General features: G+C 39.7%; 1 protein-coding gene across 5 annotated transcripts in view; it reads right to left on the bottom strand.

Annotated features, from left to right (window-relative positions):
• Positions 1-17,679, bottom strand: part of RALGAPA2 (Ral GTPase activating protein catalytic subunit alpha 2) — a 324,790-nt gene that overhangs the window by 86,685 nt on the left and 220,426 nt on the right. For all 5 annotated transcript variants that reach the window (XM_035005755.1, XM_035005753.1, XM_035005752.1 and 2 more), the window contains one exon: positions 17,505-17,663. In XM_035005755.1, coding sequence (XP_034861646.1) covers positions 17,505-17,663 — 159 coding nt within the window. The remainder of the gene's footprint in view (positions 1-17,504; positions 17,664-17,679) is intronic.

Raw genomic sequence — 17,679 nt, 5'->3', positions numbered from 1 at the left:
CAGATGGTATAAAACAAGAACGAAACAGTGAGGTGGCACTGGTTCTCTTTGCTAAGGCAGTGTTCCCACAATGTATTCAGTGAGGTGCCAATCTAGCTGAGCATTAGTTGGTGTTATATGCATTACAGGTAAATAAAGAAAAAGACTGTGGCTGGAACAAGGCAAAGGGCTGCCCACAGATGCTGAGGGACTTGCTATATCATCACACTGGAAAGTCAGAGACGGGACCACTAAAGGGAGTAAGGCAGGAGAGGAGGCTGGACTGCATTCTTGCGAGGACTGGAAAGCTCTGCAATAGGTATCTAGGGAAATGTGTGCAGCATCATTATCATTCAGAGGTAAATGAAAAGACTAGAGAACAGCCATGGGGACTGAGCTGACCAGAACTGGCTTTCCATGTAATAGCCTGTCCTGGCCAAGACATTTCTCCGGAGAGGCTTGACTCTAGTTGCTCCAAAGCCAGAATTGCCTTCATAAGGGATTCTCCATCAATAATTGATCCATACAAGACCTATGGAACCACAGGGCCCATGAGAGTGCTTAGAATTTAACACATTTTATTTTTATAAAATTTTCATAAAATTTTCAGCCTATGGACTCCTCAGTCTTTCTGGAAAATAATATAACTGCTATTGTTTTTTTCCAGGGGGAAATTTATTGTACTTCAATGCAATTTTTTAACCGATTTATCTGTCACTTATTTTGACATCTCAAGCATAACTTTATGGGTCCAAATATACTCTTTCAGTTGATAAGTTCACACTATAGGACTGTGAACTTCCGAGAGGGAAAAACTGTAGCTGGTCCTGGAATCCTCAAAGGCAGGGATAGAAGAGCCCTTAAAGATCATCTGTTCTGACCTTCCTTATGCACAGATGTGGAAAGGAGAAGGTATGGCAGTATCCTCTGGGAATGCACAACTGCACAAGATCACCTGTGGGGCGATGCTTTCAGAGGAGGGACCAGCTGGAAAACGGCTCATTGGACTTGGGCTAGTTTCTTGAAAGGTAAGTGGAAACACACTTAAACTCTATTTTGCAGAGCCTGGGGTAGACACAGAAAAAGAATTTCCAAATAGGGAGAAAGTCCCCTTAGGGAACAATCATGGCATCTGCATGAGTATCTTTTAAAGTAGGCTGATGGATTAACTGGGCCTATAAGGGACTCTCCTCTGATGCCTTTGGAGTCTATAATTCTTAGTAACTGAGATAAAAGTAATATACATAATTAATTGATCTATTTTGGAATTAATTAAGAGGCTATATTAAGAAAGAATAACAAATGAATCATAGAACAAGGGGTTAAAGAGCCTAGGAATATTGGATTTTTGCTGATGAGCTCAATGGCTGTGGTTACTGTTACTAAGCTCCCTCTGCTGGGCCAGGTTCTGAGCTCAGCGCTCACAGGCAAGTGGGTAATTCCCACAATTCCATGAGGCTGACACTTTATCTCTATTTTACAGAGAAAACTGTGGTTAGACTGCCTGCCTTTTTTAAAAAAATTTTTTATTGTTATGTTAATCACCATACATTACATCATTAGCTTTAGATGTAGTGTTCCATGATTCATTGTTTGTGCATAACACCCAGTGCTCCATGCAGAACGTGCCCTCCTTAATACCCATCACCAGGCTAACCCATCCTCTCACCCCCCTCCCCTCTAGAACCCTCAGTTTGTTTTTCAGAGTCCATCGTCTCTCATGGCTTGTCTCCCGCTCCGATTCCCCCCCCTTCATTCTTCCCCTCCTGCTATCTTCTTCTTTTTTTTTTTAAACATATATTGCATTATTTGTTTCAGAGGTACAGATCTGAGATTCAACAGTCTTGCACAATTCACAGTGCTTACCAGAGCACATACCCTCCCCAGTGTCTATCACACAGTCACCCCAACCCTCCCACCCCACCGCCCACTCTAGCAACCCTCAGTTTGTTTCCTGAGATTAAGAATTCCTCATATCAGTGAGGTCATATGATACATGTCTTTCTCTGTTTGACTTATTTAGCTCAGCATAATACCCTCCAGTTCCATCCACGTTGTTGCAAATGGCAAGATCTCATTCCTTTTGATGGCTGCATAATATTCCATTGTATATATATACCACCTCTTCTTTATCCATTCATCTGTCGATGGACATCTTGGCTCTTTCCACAGTTTGGCTATTGTGGACATTGCTGCTATAAACATCGGGGTGCACGTACCCCTTCAGATCCCTACATTTGTATCTTTGGGGTAAATACCCAGTAGTGCAATTGCTGGATCACATGGTAGCTCTATTTTCAACTTTTTGAGGAACCTCCATACTGTTTTCCAGAGTGGCTGCACCAGCTTGCATTCCCACCAACAGTGTAGGAGGGTTCCCCTTTCTCCGCATCCCCGCCAACATCTGTCGTTTCCTGACTTGTTAATTTTAGCCATTCTGACTGGTGTGAGGTGGTATCTCATTGAGGTTTTGATTTGGATTTCCCTGATGCCGGGTGATGTTGAGCACTTTTTCATGTGTCTGTTGGCCATTTGGATGTCTTCTTTGGAAAAATGTCTGTTCATGTCTTCTGCCCATTTCTTGATTGGATTCTTTGTTCTTTGGGTGTTGAGTTGGATAAGTTCTTTATAGATTTAGGATACTAGCCTTTATCTGATATGTCATTTGCAAATATCTTCTCCCATTCTGTCAGTTGTCTTTTGGTTTTGTTGACTGTATCCTTTGCTTTGCAAAAGCTTTTGATTTTGATGAAGTCCCAATACTTCATTTTTGCCCTTGCTTCCCTTGCCTTCGGTGATGTTTCTAGGAAGAAGTTGCTGCGGCTGAGGTTGAAGAGGTTGCTGCCTGTGCTCTCCTTTAGGATTTTGATGGACTCCTGTCTCACATTGAGGTCTTTCAACCATTTGGAGCCTATTTTTGTGTGTGGTGTAAGGAAATGGTCCAGTTTCATTCTTCTGCATGTGGCTATCCAATTTTCCCAACACCATTTGTTGAAGAGACTGTCTTTGTTCTATTGGACATTCTTTCCTGCTTTGTCAAAGATGAGTTGGCCATAGAGTTGAGGGTCCATTTCTGGGCTCTCTATTCTGTTCCATTGATCTATGTGTCTGTTTTTGTGCTAGTACCATACTGTCTTGATGATGACAGCTTTGTAATAGAGCTGGAAGTCCGGAATTGTGATGCTGCCGGCTTTGCTTTTCTTTTTCAACATTCCTCTGGCTATGCGGGGTCTTTTCTGGTTCCATACAAATTTTAGGATTAATTGTTCCATTTCTTTGAAAAAAGTGGATGGTATTTTGATGGGGATTGCATTGAACGTGTAGATTGTTCTAGGTAGCATTGACATCTTCACAATATTTGTTCTTCCAATCCATGAGCATGGAACGTTTTTCCATTTCTTTGTGTCTTCCTCAATTTCTTTCATGAGTATTTTATAGTTTTCTGAGTACAGATCCTTTGTCTCTTTGGTTAGATTTATTCCTACGTATCTTATGGTTTTGGGTGCAATTGTAAATGGGATCGACTCCTTAATTTCTCTTTGTTCTGTCTTGTTGTTGGTGTATAGAAATGCCACTGATTTCTGTGCATTGATTTTATATCCTGCCACTTGACTGACTTCCTCTATGAGTTCTAGCAGTTTTGGGGTGGAGTCTTTTGGGTTTTCCACATAAAGTATCATATCATCTGCAAAGAGTGAGAGTTTGACTTCTTCTTTGCCGATTCGGATGCCTTTGATTTCTTTTTGTTGTCTGATTGCTGTGGCTAAGACTTCTAATACTATGTTGAATAGCAATGGTGATAGTGGACATCCCTGCCGTGTTCCTGACCTTAGGGGGAAAGCTCTCAGTTTTTCCCCATTGAGAATGATATTCGCTGTAGGGTTTTCACAGATGGCTTTTATGATATTGAGGTATGTACCCACTATGCCTATAATCTGAAGAGTTTTGATCAAGAAAGGATGCTGTACTTTGTCAAATGCTTTTTCTGCATCTATTGAGAGGATCATATGATTCTTGTTCCTTCTTTTGTTAATGTATTGTATGACATTGATTGATTTGTGGATGTTGAACCAACCTTGCAGCCCAGGGATAAATCCCACTTGGTCGTGGTGAATAATCCTTTTAATGTACTGTTAGATCCTATTGGCTAGTGTTTTGGTGAGAATTTTTGCATCCATGTTCATCAGGGATATTGGTCTGTAATTCTCCTTTTTGATGGGGTCTTTGTCTGGTTTTGGGGTCAAGGTAATGCTGGCCTCATAAAATGAGTTTGGAAGTTTTCCTTCCATTTTTATTTTTTGGAACAGTTTCAGAAGAATGGGTATTAATTCTTCTTTAAATGTTTGGTAGAATTCCCCTGGGAAGCCATCTGGCCTTGGGCTTTTGTATTTTGGGAGATTTTTGATGACTGCTTCAATTTCCTTAGTGGTTATAAGTCTGTTCAGGTTTTCTATTTCATCCTGGTTCAGTTTTGGTAGTTGATACATCTCTAGGAATGCATCCATTTCTTCCAGATTATCTAATTTGCTGGCATAGAGTTGCTCATAATATGTTATAATTATGCTTATAATTGTATTTCTTTGGTGTTGGTTGTGATCTCTCCTCTTTCATTCATGATTTTGTTGATTTGGGTCATTTCTCTTTTCTTTTTGATAAGTCTGGCCAGGGGTTTATCAATCTTGTTAATTCTTTCAAAGAACCAGCTCCTAGTTTCATTGATCTGTTCTACTGTTCTTTTAGTTTCTATTTCATTGATTTCTGCTCTGATCTTTATGATTTTTCTTCTCCTGCTGGGTTTAGGCTTTATTTGCTGTTCTTTCTCCAGCTCCTTTAGGTGTAGGGTTAGGTTGTGTACTTGAGACCTTTCTTGTTTCTTGGGAAAGGCTTGTATTGCTATATACTTTCCTCTTAGGACTGCCTTTGCTGCATCCCAAAGATTTTGAATAGTTGTGTTTTCATTTTCATTGGTTTCCATGAATTTTTTAAATTCTTCTTTAATTTCCTGGTTGACCCATTCATTCTTCAGTAGGATGCTCTTTAGCCTCCATGTATTTGAGTTCTTTCCGACTTTCCTCTTGTGATTGAGTTCTAGTTTCAAAGCATTGTGGTCTGAAAATAGGCAGGGAATGATCCCAATCTTTTGGTACCGGTTGAGACCTGATTTGTGACCTAGGATGTGATCGATTCTGGAGAATGTTCCATGGGCACTAGAGAAGAATGTGTATTCTGCTGCTTTGGGATAGAATGTTCTGAATATGTCTGTGAAGTCCATTTGTTCCAGTGTGTCATTTAAAGTCTTTATTTCCTTGTTGATCTTTTGCTTAGATGATCTGTCCATTTCAGTGAGGGGGGGTGTTAAAGTCCCCTACTATTATTGTATTGTTGTCAATGTGTTTCTTTGCTTTTGTTATTAATTGGCTTATATAATTGGCTGCTCCCATGTTAGGGGCATAGATATTTACAATTGTTAGATCATGTTGGATAGAGCCTTTAAATAGGATATAGTGTCCTTCCTCATCTCTTATTACAGTCTTTGGTTTAAAATCTAATTTGTCCGATATAAGGATTGCCACCCCAGCTTTCTTTTGGTGTCCATTAGCATGGTAAATGGTTTTCCACCCCCTCACTTTCAATCTGGGGGTGTCTTTGGGTCTAAAATGAGTCTCTTGCAGACAGCATATCGATGGGTCTTGTTTTTTTTTATCCAATCTGATAGCCTGTGTCTTTTGATTGGGGCATTGAGCCCATTTACATTCAGGGTAACTATTGAAAGATAGGAATTTAGTGCCATTGTATTGCCTGTAAGGTGGGACTGTTACTGTATATTGTCTGTGTTCCTTTCTGGTCTATGTTGCTTTTAGGCTCTCTCTTTGCCTAGAGGACCCCTTTCAAGATTTCTTGTAGGGCTGGTTTCGTGTTTGCAAATTCCTTTAGTTTTTGTTTGTCCTGGAAGCTTTTGATCTCTCCTTCAATTTTTAATGACAGCCTAGCTGGATATAGTATTCTTGGCTGCATATTTTTCTCATTTACTGCTCTGAATATATCCTGCCAGTCCTTTCTGGCCTGCCAGGTCTCTGTGGATAGGTCTGTTGCCAATCTAATGTTTCTACCATTGTAGGTTACAGATCTCTTCTCCCGGGCTGCTTTCAGGATTTTCTCTTGGTCTCTGAGACTCATAAGTTTTACTATTAGATGTTGGGGTGTTGACCTATTTTTATTGATTTTGAGAGGGGTTCTCTGTGCTTCCTGGATTTTGATGCCTGTTTCCTTCCCCAAATTAGGGAAGTTCTCTGCTATAATTTGCTCCAGTATACCTTCTGCACCTCTCTCTCTTTCTTCTTCTTCTTGGATCCCAATTATTCTAATGTTGTTTCGTCTTATGGTATCGCTTATCTCTCAAATTCTGCCCTCGTGATCCAGTAGTTGTTTATCTCTCCTTTTCTCAGCTTCTTTATTTTCCATCATTTGGTCTTCTATCTCACTGATTCTCTCTTCTGCCTCATTTTTCCTAGCAGTTAGCACCCCCATATTTGATTGCACCTCATTAACAGCCTTTTTGATTTCGACTTGGTTAGATTTTAGTTCTTTTACTTCTCCAGAAAGGGTTTCTCTAATAACTTCCATGCTTTTTTCAAGCCCAGCTAGTATCTTTAAAGTGATGATTCTGAACTCTAGATCCGACATCGTACTAATGTCCGTATTGAGTAGGTCCCTGGCAGTCGGTACTACCTCTTGTTCTTTCTGTTGAGGTGATTTTTTTCCGTCTTGTCATTTTGTCCAGAGGAGAATAGATTAATGAGAGAACAAAATTATAACAGGGTAAAAACGTCCCCAGAAAATATACTCTAAACAAATCAGAAAAGACCTTCCAGAAAGTGGTTGCTTTTCTGTTCAGAGTTGTTGCTATTCTTTTCTTCGATCTCCTATTGAGTTTGTAGGTGTTCAGAATGGTTTGATCCCCATCCAGCTGAATTCCTGACACCAGACGAAATCCAGGTCTCCTACTCCTCCGCCATCTTGCTCCGCCCCCCTGCCTGCCTTTCTAAGCTTAACATGGTCAGAGTCCTCACCTGGGGCCATGGAAGCTCTAAGCTCCCCTAGCCTTCCTCTTTGTCTGCCCCTCCCTCACCCCCCTTTGGCCACAGGAGGCATCTTTCCTCATTCTTAAGAAGCTCATGCCCTCTGTAAGGACTTTGCTCTTGTTGTCCTCTTTGCTTGGTGTTCTTTGAGGACTGCCCTCTCCTGCTCCATTCGGGGTCACCTCCTGGGGAGTGTAAACATCACTCCCTGGGGGAGCTTTCTCTACCCACCTGTAATGCCCCTCTTCATCCCTGATCATTTTCCTTGCTCTGAAGTCAGCTTTGCTGGTATTGATACAGTTAGTCCGGATTTCTACTTATCTTTGTTAGTGTGGGACATCTTTCTCTATTCCTTTACTTTTAACCTGTACCTTTATAATTTAAAGTAGGTTCTTGTAGATAACATACAGTCGGGGTTTTTTTTGTTTGTTTGTAATCCACTGACAGTCTTTTTTCTTTTAATTGGTGTATTTAGACTATTGACATGTAAAGTGATGATTAATATATGTTAGGTTACTATCCACCAGGCCTGTTAGTGTATTTCCCTTGTTCCTCTTGTTGTTTCTTATTCTTTTTCTGCCTTCTCTCTCTCTTTTTTTTTTTTGAGGGAGTGTGTACCTGAGTGGGAGAGGTAGGGAGAGGGGGAGAGAGAGAATCTTAAGCAGGCTCTGCACCCAGCACAGAGCCCAACGTGGGGCTCAGTCTCACAGCCCTGAGATCATGACCTGAGCTGAAACCAAGAGTCGGACACTTAACTGACCGAGCTACCCAGGCTCCCTGTGCCTTCTCTGATATTAATTGAGCATTTTATATAATTCCAGTTTTTCTCTTTTCTTAGCATATCCATGATAACTGTTTATCTTTTAATTTTTTTTTTTTTTTTACTTTTTTTGGTGATTATTCTTGAGTTTGACATATACATTTGTAATTAATCCAAGTCCTCTTTCAAATAGCACTATTCTGCTCCACAGGTAGTACAAGTACCTTATAACAGAGTACTGCCAATTCTTTCCTTCCATCCTTATAACATTGCTGTCATTCATTACTTATCCAATCATTGAATACTTGGTTGCTATTATTATTGGGAACAAACTGTTATCTGCTAGATCAATTAGGAATAAGAAAAATAAAAGATTTTATTTACCTACATTTATTTCTTCTCTAAAGCTCTTCCTTTTAAAAGTAGATCTGTATTTCTTTTTTTTTTTTTAAAGATTTTATTTATTTATTTGAGAGAGAGAGAATGAGAGAGAGAGAACACCTGAGAGGAGATAGGGTCAGAGGACGAAGCAGACTCCCTGCCGAGCAGGAAGCCCGATGCGGGACTCGATCCAGGGACTCCAGGATCATGACCTGAGCCGAAGGCAGTCGTTCAACCAACTGAGCCACCCAGGCACCCTAGATCTGTATTTCTGATCTATATCATTTTCCTTCTCTTTGATGAATTTAACATTTCTTGCAAGGCAGGCCTACTGGCCACAAATTTCCTAAGTTTTGTTTGCCTGAGAAAATCTTTATTTTTTCTTTCACTTTTGAAGGATACAGAATACTATGTTGGTGGGTTTCTTTCTCTCAACACTTTATTTTCATCTACTTGCTTCTTGCTTTTATGATTTCTGAAGAGAAGTTTACTGTAATACTTACCCTTACTCCTCTATCGTTATTTTTAAACTCTGGTTTCTTTCAAGATTTTCCCTTTGTTTTTGATTTTTGGTATGTCTTAGTCTAATTGGGCTGCTATAACAACGTGTCATACACTGGGTAGCTTGTAACAATAGAAATTTATTTCTCACAGTTCTGGAGGCTGTAAAGTCCAAGATTAAGATGTCAGCAGACCTGGTATCTGGTGAGAGCCTGCTTCCTGGTTTATAGATGGCTGTCTCTGTGTCCTCATATGGCGGAAGTGGTAAGGGAGTGCTCTGGGGTCTCTTTTCTAACTAATTCCATTCCTAAGGGCTTTACCCTGATGACCTAATCACCTCCCAAAGACCCCATCTCCAAATACCATCACACTGGGGGTTAGGTTTCAAAAAATGAATTCTGGGGGGAGGGGCACAAACACTCAGTTTCTAACACACAGTTTGAATAGGATATATCTAGATATAGATATTTTAGTATTTATCCTACTTGGCATTTTCTATGCTTCCTGGGGTTGTGGTTTGGTATCTGTCATTAATTTGAAAAATTCTCATGTACATTAAAATTATGTATTAAAATACACATTTAATTATAATTTCAAATATTTTTTCTGTTCCTTTCTTTTCCTCTTGGTATTCCCATTAGGTGTATATTATACATTTTACCATTGTCCCACAGATCTTAAATGTTTTGTTCAGGCGTTTTTTTTTTTTTAAATAAAGATTTTATTTCTTTGAGAGAGAGAGAGGGAGACAGTGAGAGAGAGCACAAGTGGAGGGGTGGGGAAAGGGAGAAGCAGGCTCCCCGCTGAGCAGGGATCCTGATGTGGGGCTCAATCCCAGGACCCTGGCATCATGACCTGAGCCAAAGGCAGACACTTAACTGACTGAGCCACCCAGGCGCCCCGTTCAGTTTTTTTTGTCCTTTTTCCCTTTTGCATTTCAGTTTCAAGGTTTCTACTGACTTATCTTCAAGCTCACAGTTCCTTTCCTCAGTTGTCCAATTGATTGATGAGCCCATCACAGACATTCTTCATTTCTGTTACAGTGTTTCTCATTTCTAGCATTTGCTTTTAATTCTTTCTTGGAGTTTGCATCTCTCTGCTACGTTAGTTATTTCTTCTTGCATGCTGTCCACTTTTTCTATTATAACCCTTAACATATTAATCATAGTTATTTTAAATTCCTGGTCTGATAATTTCAAAATCTCTGCCAAATCTGAGTCTGATTCTGATGTTTGTTTTGTCTCTTCAAACTGGCTTTTTTTTTTTTTTTTTGACTTTTTAGTATGCCTTGTAGTTTTTTGTTGAAAGCTGAACATCATATACCATGTAAAAGGAAGTGAAGGCCTTTATAGTGTGAGGCTTTATGTGTGTTTCTCTTGGAGTTAAGCTGTGCTTATTGTCTGCTGAAGCTGTTGACGATCATGTCAAAGGATGCCCGTGTTTTGTCTCCCCTGTTGTCTCTCTTAAATAAGGTCTTAGTTCCTTCACTTGTTACTATACAAAGGTCCTTTTGATGTTGTGAAAAGGTGTGGGGGAGAAGTGTTCCACAGACCTATGATCAGATCTCAGTCTTTCAGTGAGCCTGGGTCTCTGGGCTATGACCTTCACAAGTGCTTCTCAGTTTTGTTTTTTTGTGTCCCCCCCACTTTCCCCCTAGGTGAGACAGCAAAGCTAGAGGGAACTTGAGTTGGGTGCTTCCTTTCCCCCAGGTGGGCTAGGTTCTGGTAAAACCCCAGTAGGTAAGGGCTCTGGTAAAACACTTCTTCTTGAGGAAAGGCCTGGTTAAGAAGAACAGAACGCTCCAGGTGTATTTCAAAATGGCTCTTTCCCCTCCCTCTGCTGAAGCACGAGGTTTTTTTCCCCCCTCCAATCCTCACTGTGAGAAAGTGGTAGGGTTCCTAGAGAGAAAACACAGAGAAGTGTGGGGGTCTCCCAAAGACCAGGCCCCTCTTGACTCTAACTCTCAAATTTGTGTACACGGAGCCTCCAGCAATTGGTCAACTACCATTGACATTTTCCTACCCTGTTATTCTTTTCCCAGGGGTTTCTCTTCTTGGGCTTCTGCTATGGCAAGTTATGATTCTGCCTGTCTCTCCGATTTGGGGGGCAGTGATTTTCCTTGTGACTTTAATTCTCTGATGGCTTGAAGAAGAGCTGCTGATTTTCAGTTTGTTCAGCTTTTTCATATTGTTAGGATGGGGGGTGATGACTTCCAAGCTCCCTACATGCTGGACTGGAAACCATAATCCCCCCTATCTGAATTAAAGCAGCTTCCTTCTTCCCCATCCTATCACTCTGTTTTATTTTCTTTCTAACACCAAAGCGCCTATCTGAAAGTCTCTAGTTCAACCACTTACTTACTTATTTATTGGCTGTCTCCCTTACTAAAACTGGGATTCCGGGAGCATGAGACCACCAGCCCTTGACACAGTATCTGGCATGAAGGAGCCTCAACAGATACATTGCCTGAATGAGTGAGAAAAGGCCTCCAGCTCGCGAGGCTCTGACCACTAGATGTTAACCAAATCTGTTGAGCCCCTGCACATTTCTAGAATGAGATCTGTTGGGACTGTCTGTCTTTTGGCTTCATGGAGATACCTGAAAGTCCAGGATGAAAGGGTGACAGTGTGGTCCTAGGGTCCTGAGCAGGCTTCTGGTGCTATACCTTTTCTTCTGTTTGGTGGGTTTGAGAAAAGTCTCCACCGTCAAAACATAGAGATGTAAAAACTGCAAAGATTGACTAAGCCTATTTTGAGATCAGCACCTAGAGCACAGAGGAAGAGTCACATTTGAGGAGACTCAGACAAGAGCAAAGAAGGATAAAACTGTTAGTTTTACTAATTAGGAAAAATAATGAGTGTCTCTCCCTTATGACAGTACTCTTGGGGTGAGGGGGGAGTGGGCATCTTAATTCCAAAGAAGAAAATCAAGGAGCTATTCAGTCTAAAATTACTCAGAGTTGTCTAGTCCAGGTAATGGTTGTTATTATAACCAACAAATAAGAAAATAAGAAAGAACAGCTCTTTCCTCCCATTTTTTTGGCAACACCACACTTAAGACAATTTAAAATACATTCCTTAAAACAGTAAATATACTTCTTCCTATGACTTACACTAGAAGCAGTCCATAATCAGTGAGATACAGCTGTGATGGAAGTATGCACAAAGAAAACCAGACAACAAAACCCCCACAACAACAAACAACAAACTAATGGATTTCAAGGATGGTACAGAAAATACACCCTCAGGAGAAATTCTCAAATTCTGGGGGTACACAGAGGAGTTCTGTGTGCTTCTGACACCCTGACAGAACAACCAGGAGAACACATGCAGTCTCTTGGCCAGGAGGTCCTTCCTACTGAGGCAGCTCAGAGGTAGAGGATGAGAACAGTCTTGGTTTCTGACACAAAGCAGGCTCTACAATTTGCCACTCAGCATACATTTACACAGGCTGGCTCTGGCTGCCGAGGGAGGGAGGATAAGGCAAAGGAGAGAAAGTTGTATATATCAAAGGCCAACTGAAAAAAAGGGAAAACAATGTCAACTTTTGAGGTAAATCAATGGAGAAAGAATTCTCAAGAGCCAAATTGTTGTAAAGGATAAAACAGGACCTAGGAGTTAATAATAGGCTATAGATTTTTCCATCTGTATTGGGGCTTATCTTATAAATAAATGTTCTTTTATTATTCTTTGGCAACTGCTTGTGGGTGACTCAGATAGTCTTTCAAAAACCAGACAAAAGAAATAATATAAATCCCTTGTATCCAGGGAATTCCTCTAATTAGGAGTGGCAATGAATTGGAAAAGAAGTTTGTTTTTGATATAACATCTGCAAATGACAGCTGCCTTTCACAAAGTTCTCAATGTCATTCCTTTACTAAAAAAACTCCAATAACAATAATAATAAATTTCCAAAAGAACATATTGCGATAATAGATTTAATTACATATTTTTGGGGCGCCTGGCTGGCTCAGTCAGTAGAGTATGTGATGCTTGATCTTGGGGTTGTAAGTTCAAGCCCCATGTAAGGTGTAGAGATTACTTAAAAAAATAAAATCTTAAAAAAAATAATGTCTTTTAGTAAATTCTGGTTATTCAGCATTTTCAATTATCTTTTAGAATAAATGATTCTTCACATATTCAAAAGTTAACAATTTACTTTCCCTGAGAATTTCCCAGAATGTTTTAAAGGATATGCTTTAAATCTCAAGAAGGTTATTTGGTTGGGGTTGAGATAAATATTTAACAAAATTGCATAGATGAAATAAAAAGAAATTTCCATAACCATGTTGCAGTCAAACATACTCCATATATAACGAAGCCACATTAGTAAAAGATTTCCTTTCAAACAGAGATGCCAATACTGGCTACTTTTCACCTTACATGTGCAAAAATGCTTTTGTGATTTCTGGTGCATCAGCCTTAACCAGGATTTCTGGGCACTGGCTCCAGATGAAGGTTCTGGGCTAGCTGTCTTCCTGAATTGGATGAGAACACACACACACACAGGCATACGCTCACACACTGACACACTCACAGTAGCTGCTGAGCCTGCAAGGGAGACAGATACCACCTTGACAGCAACCTGGTGAGTTGGGGCAGCTTAGGGAAAGGACGGGCATCTAGGAACAGGAGGATCAAACAGGGCCCATCTTAAAGGGGCACTTAGAATCCTTGAAAAGGACTGCAGAGAGAACTTGGTCCCCAACCTGAATGCTACAGCTGAGGAAATAAAAGTCTAAAGAAATTAAGAGACCTGCTCAAGACCCGCACCCACGTGTGGCTGCACAGGAACTGGAACTCTGGGGTCCCGTCCTCTATCCTGGCATTCTTTCCTGCATGTACTTCTCAGAAATGGCTGAATCATCCATTTTCTCCTCTGCCCGTATCTACTAGGGCCAAGTAAGGAGAGTCTGGAGGACATTAACATGTCTTTCACTTAGAAAATTGACATTCTGGTTGAGGTGATAAGGAGGACTCTCAGCTTCCTCAAAGCTTTCTCTTGTCCTAACTGTGCCCGGTCAAGGCTGCTCCAGCATGTCCACCCTCTGGCCGGGCAGTCACTAGCCAGTTGCTAATGTGCCTGGAGATAAACATGACAGGAACACTAAAACCTACCTTTACAAATTCATAAAAGCAAATGTTTTGAATTATTTTTAGTTGCTGAAAAAAGAAAAGCAACACGGGTTCTCACTGTGATATGGAAGCTTTATGAACCCCTTTTCTGCAGAATAAATTAGGCATTTAAACAAACCCTTTCAAGCACTCGTGTTCTGCTCTATATGCAAGTTTTCCCTGACTACTAACTTAGTAATAAAAATAGAAATAAAAAAACCCCGGCAATCTGACAACAGCACATTTCTTTTCGTGACCAAAGACTACCATGTCAATATTTACAGAGATGAACTTACTTTGAAAATAATTTCACAATGAAATCCTGTTACTGAACACACTGATATTTATTTATTTATTTATTTATTTATTTATTTATTTATTTATTTATTTATTTATAAAAAGTTCAATAAAAGGCTCAAGAAGTGAGCAGACTCTCTCAGACGCGAGGGTTTTCTGTGCTCATACAGCACACCACACTTCAACATACCATTTCGCAAATGCTGTGTATTATTAAGAGGAGGCGGATTCTGCCAGGCACATAATTTGTATATTTAAGGGAGGAGTATGGAATGAAAAAGCGAAATATGTTAAATTTCAAAGGACTTGGAAGCAATGCTGCCTGTGAGCTTGTATTACAAATAGCCCTACATTATTACATACGCTATTAATGAGGCCGAGTGAATGAAAGTACATTTTGAATATGCATGACTCTATCCAATGAGCAGGACTTTTGTGTACTGATGAGGTTTTTTTTTTTCCCCTCCTAAAAAAGGATTAAAATTATTCTTAGAGAAGTATGGCTGCCCAGAGACCAGTAAAATAAATGTACTTAGACCAGAGTCATACTATATTCAGATGAAATATACAGGTGCTAAAAGAATGCCTTTGACTCCACCTATAATTCGTGAAACTTGTGCTTAATCCTGTCCTCCTCCAAAGAAATATTCCTCAGTTTCAAGCAGCTGCGTCAATACAATTTCTAAGCAAAAAAAAAAGATTTTGGTGGAGATCCCTAAAAGTAGGCAAGGTTAAATAAACCTTTTGAGTACAAAGCCTTTACTTCCACAGTGAGGAGCACTAGTTAAAAGACTGGGGAATGGGTAAATTATTGCACCAAATGGCTGAGAATTAATCTCTGCTGACTAGCTGTAATCTAACGAGGCGTCTGTGTCCCAGGGAGCCCGCAGCATGTCCCTGGCGGTATGTGCAGTGTGTCGAGTCTGCGTGGCACCCTTTGTCCTCGCTCACAGGCGGCCTTTCCCCTCATTGTCCATAATATCCTCATGCATCTGGGACGCGTGGAATGCATTCATACTAACAGACTTACCATTGTTTTCTCTCAGAAGCTTTGTTGAGCAAAGACTGCATCACGGTTACTGATAATTATATTGCTTAATTAATCAAGACAAAAAAAATTTGCAAATCATTGCCTGGTTGCCAAGCAGGGAGATAAAAAATGACAACAATACAAGCTGAAGCAATATAACAAAAGTAACAGCTATCTGATCAGAAATTCTTATATAATGAAGCTATTAATGCTAAATCGGTTAATGTTAACATTGCTCCAGGTGTCTCTACTTAGATGCAAACAAAAAGGCTAACATTATGGATATAAAAGGCCAAATGTTGCCATGGATTCTGTAACCTGATAGAGAGGACAGCCTTTTCATTTGATTAGGGAATGCAATTTAAATACCAGGGACTGAAGCCAAACAAACAGACTTTCCCTCCACAAGCCTCTTGCATTCACCCTGGGGTCAGTGGTTGGTGAACAAAAGGTCAGCCACACTTGCCCTGGAAATGTCTGGATTAATTTTATTACATTGTAATGGTTTGTACTTTAAATGTGGGGATAACACTAAATTTCCAGTTGGCCATTATTCTCTTCTTTCCTTTAGGCTCTTTGAATTGAAATATTAAGACACCGATTTGCTCAATTCATCTTGTCAAAATTTATGACCAAATTTATAAAACTTACATACATTTTCTAAAGAAATTTTGAAAAGGTATGTTAATATGTGTTTTCATGTGTTAAAAGTGTAATGCCTATTAAAAAATCACTTTTTAAGAAAGTTAAAAGTGTCACTTTTAACACTGTGAAGTGAATTGAAATACCTTTTATGTTCTTTATTTACTACAAAAAATAAAGGCGACATTTTTAGGATGGTAAGTGACATTTTAGAGGGCCATGTTGAAAATGAACTAATAAAACCAGTTAATCCACACTAAATAATAAAGAACCACATTTTGCAGATTTGGAAGCTATAGGACACTAAATCTGTTGGTTGTCTAATATAAACATTTTTAGTTTAATTCTTAAAATTAGTGTTCTTCCTGGACAAACATAAATGCCACTAGCACTCAGAGCCATTTTCTTACACAAGAGTGAAAATTTTCCGCACACACAAAGACATGAATCAGAAATAACACAAATATTTAGTATGAAGAACTTGTGGCATCTTCACTCCCTGAATAGAAAAGAGGGTTCCCTTTATGTCAGGCTTCTCACCAGCCAGAGTGGGGCTTTTCTGAATTCAGGAGGTGACCCACACTGTGTCTAGTCTGAGAAATGATTCATTATTTATTCTATTTTCATGTAGTGACTGTAACTGAAAAATTACTAGCAATGGTAATAACAACAGCAACAACTAACACTTAAACGGCTTTTATTCTGAGCCAGCCACTGTTTGAAGCACCTTTCACTTCTTAGTTCATTTAATCTGCATGACTTTAACACTTTCGATCATGCTATAAATCCCAGGAAATCTCAGTTACCTATTATTTCAAAGCCAAAAGTAGAGAGTATTTAGAATGGTAACTTTTAGCTCCTTCAAGAGAACAATTTGGAATGAAAATGAAGATTACACTTAATACCAACCTAGAGCACAAAGTCATTTTCTTGAGGAGTGACTTAACTATGCTAAACGTTTAATTAAAAACTTAAAAGCAAACCCTTCCATTAATAATTCCAACACAAAAACAAGTCACTATATAAAGCACCGCTAAAATAGCACTAAAGGCATGGCAAGGATCGAAACCGCAGCCAATGTAGTACACGGCACATAACCATTGGATTGTTCCAGCCATTCCCATGATCAATACCAATTGACGTGGCTGCATTGATTCTGTGGCAAGGTGCTTCAATTGTTAAAAATCATCACATGGGCAGGCTGTGCTACAGAGGCCTAGTCTTCTTCACGGCCATGCTCGCAATCCTTCAGGATTGACCCCCATTAGCAGCAGTCAGAGGCTCGGTGAGCAGTGCCTGTTTGTCACGGAAGGTCGAATTCTATACCCACAGCCATCCACAAAATGCTAGATGTGACAGGGGGTTCATTCAACTCTTATTATTATTAATTAATGTGTCCCAAATTTAAAATTACCATTTTTTAAAATTAAGAAAAAATTTTAAATTCAAAACATTTAAAATACCATTCATGTCTTCACACAATAATTTCCAAAGAATCTAGACATAAAAATACAGAATTCTGTCCTCCTAAGGAAAGATACTCTGAAAAATCCCAATTCATACTGAATTTCCCTATAGCATGTGTAATTCAGATATATATGAGACATTAGCCAGTTGGAAAAAAGTCCTCCTTAACATATTTATTATCACTGTTTTTCAAAAACAGTGAATCATGTGGCAAATGCTATATGAGTCAGAGTGATAATGCGGTGAAAACGTACCTCGGGTTTCTTCGTGATCGCGATAAAGAACATGTGATTCTTCACTGGGTAAATAATGATTGAAACGTCTCCGAAGGCGGTCGGGATAATGCCCCTGCGGTAGTCCCTGGAGTGTTCAGACCAGACGATGTGGACCTCGTCATTCCCCAAGTGACGGAGCTGCAATGGCCAATTG

The sequence above is a fragment of the Mirounga leonina genome, unplaced genomic scaffold, assembly GCF_011800145.1.
Source record: "Mirounga leonina isolate KUSES-001 unplaced genomic scaffold, KU_Mleo_1.0 Mir_150, whole genome shotgun sequence".
NCBI classification, from domain to species: Eukaryota; Metazoa; Chordata; class Mammalia; order Carnivora; family Phocidae; genus Mirounga; species Mirounga leonina.
This window is presented reverse-complemented; position numbering and strand designations above follow the sequence as displayed.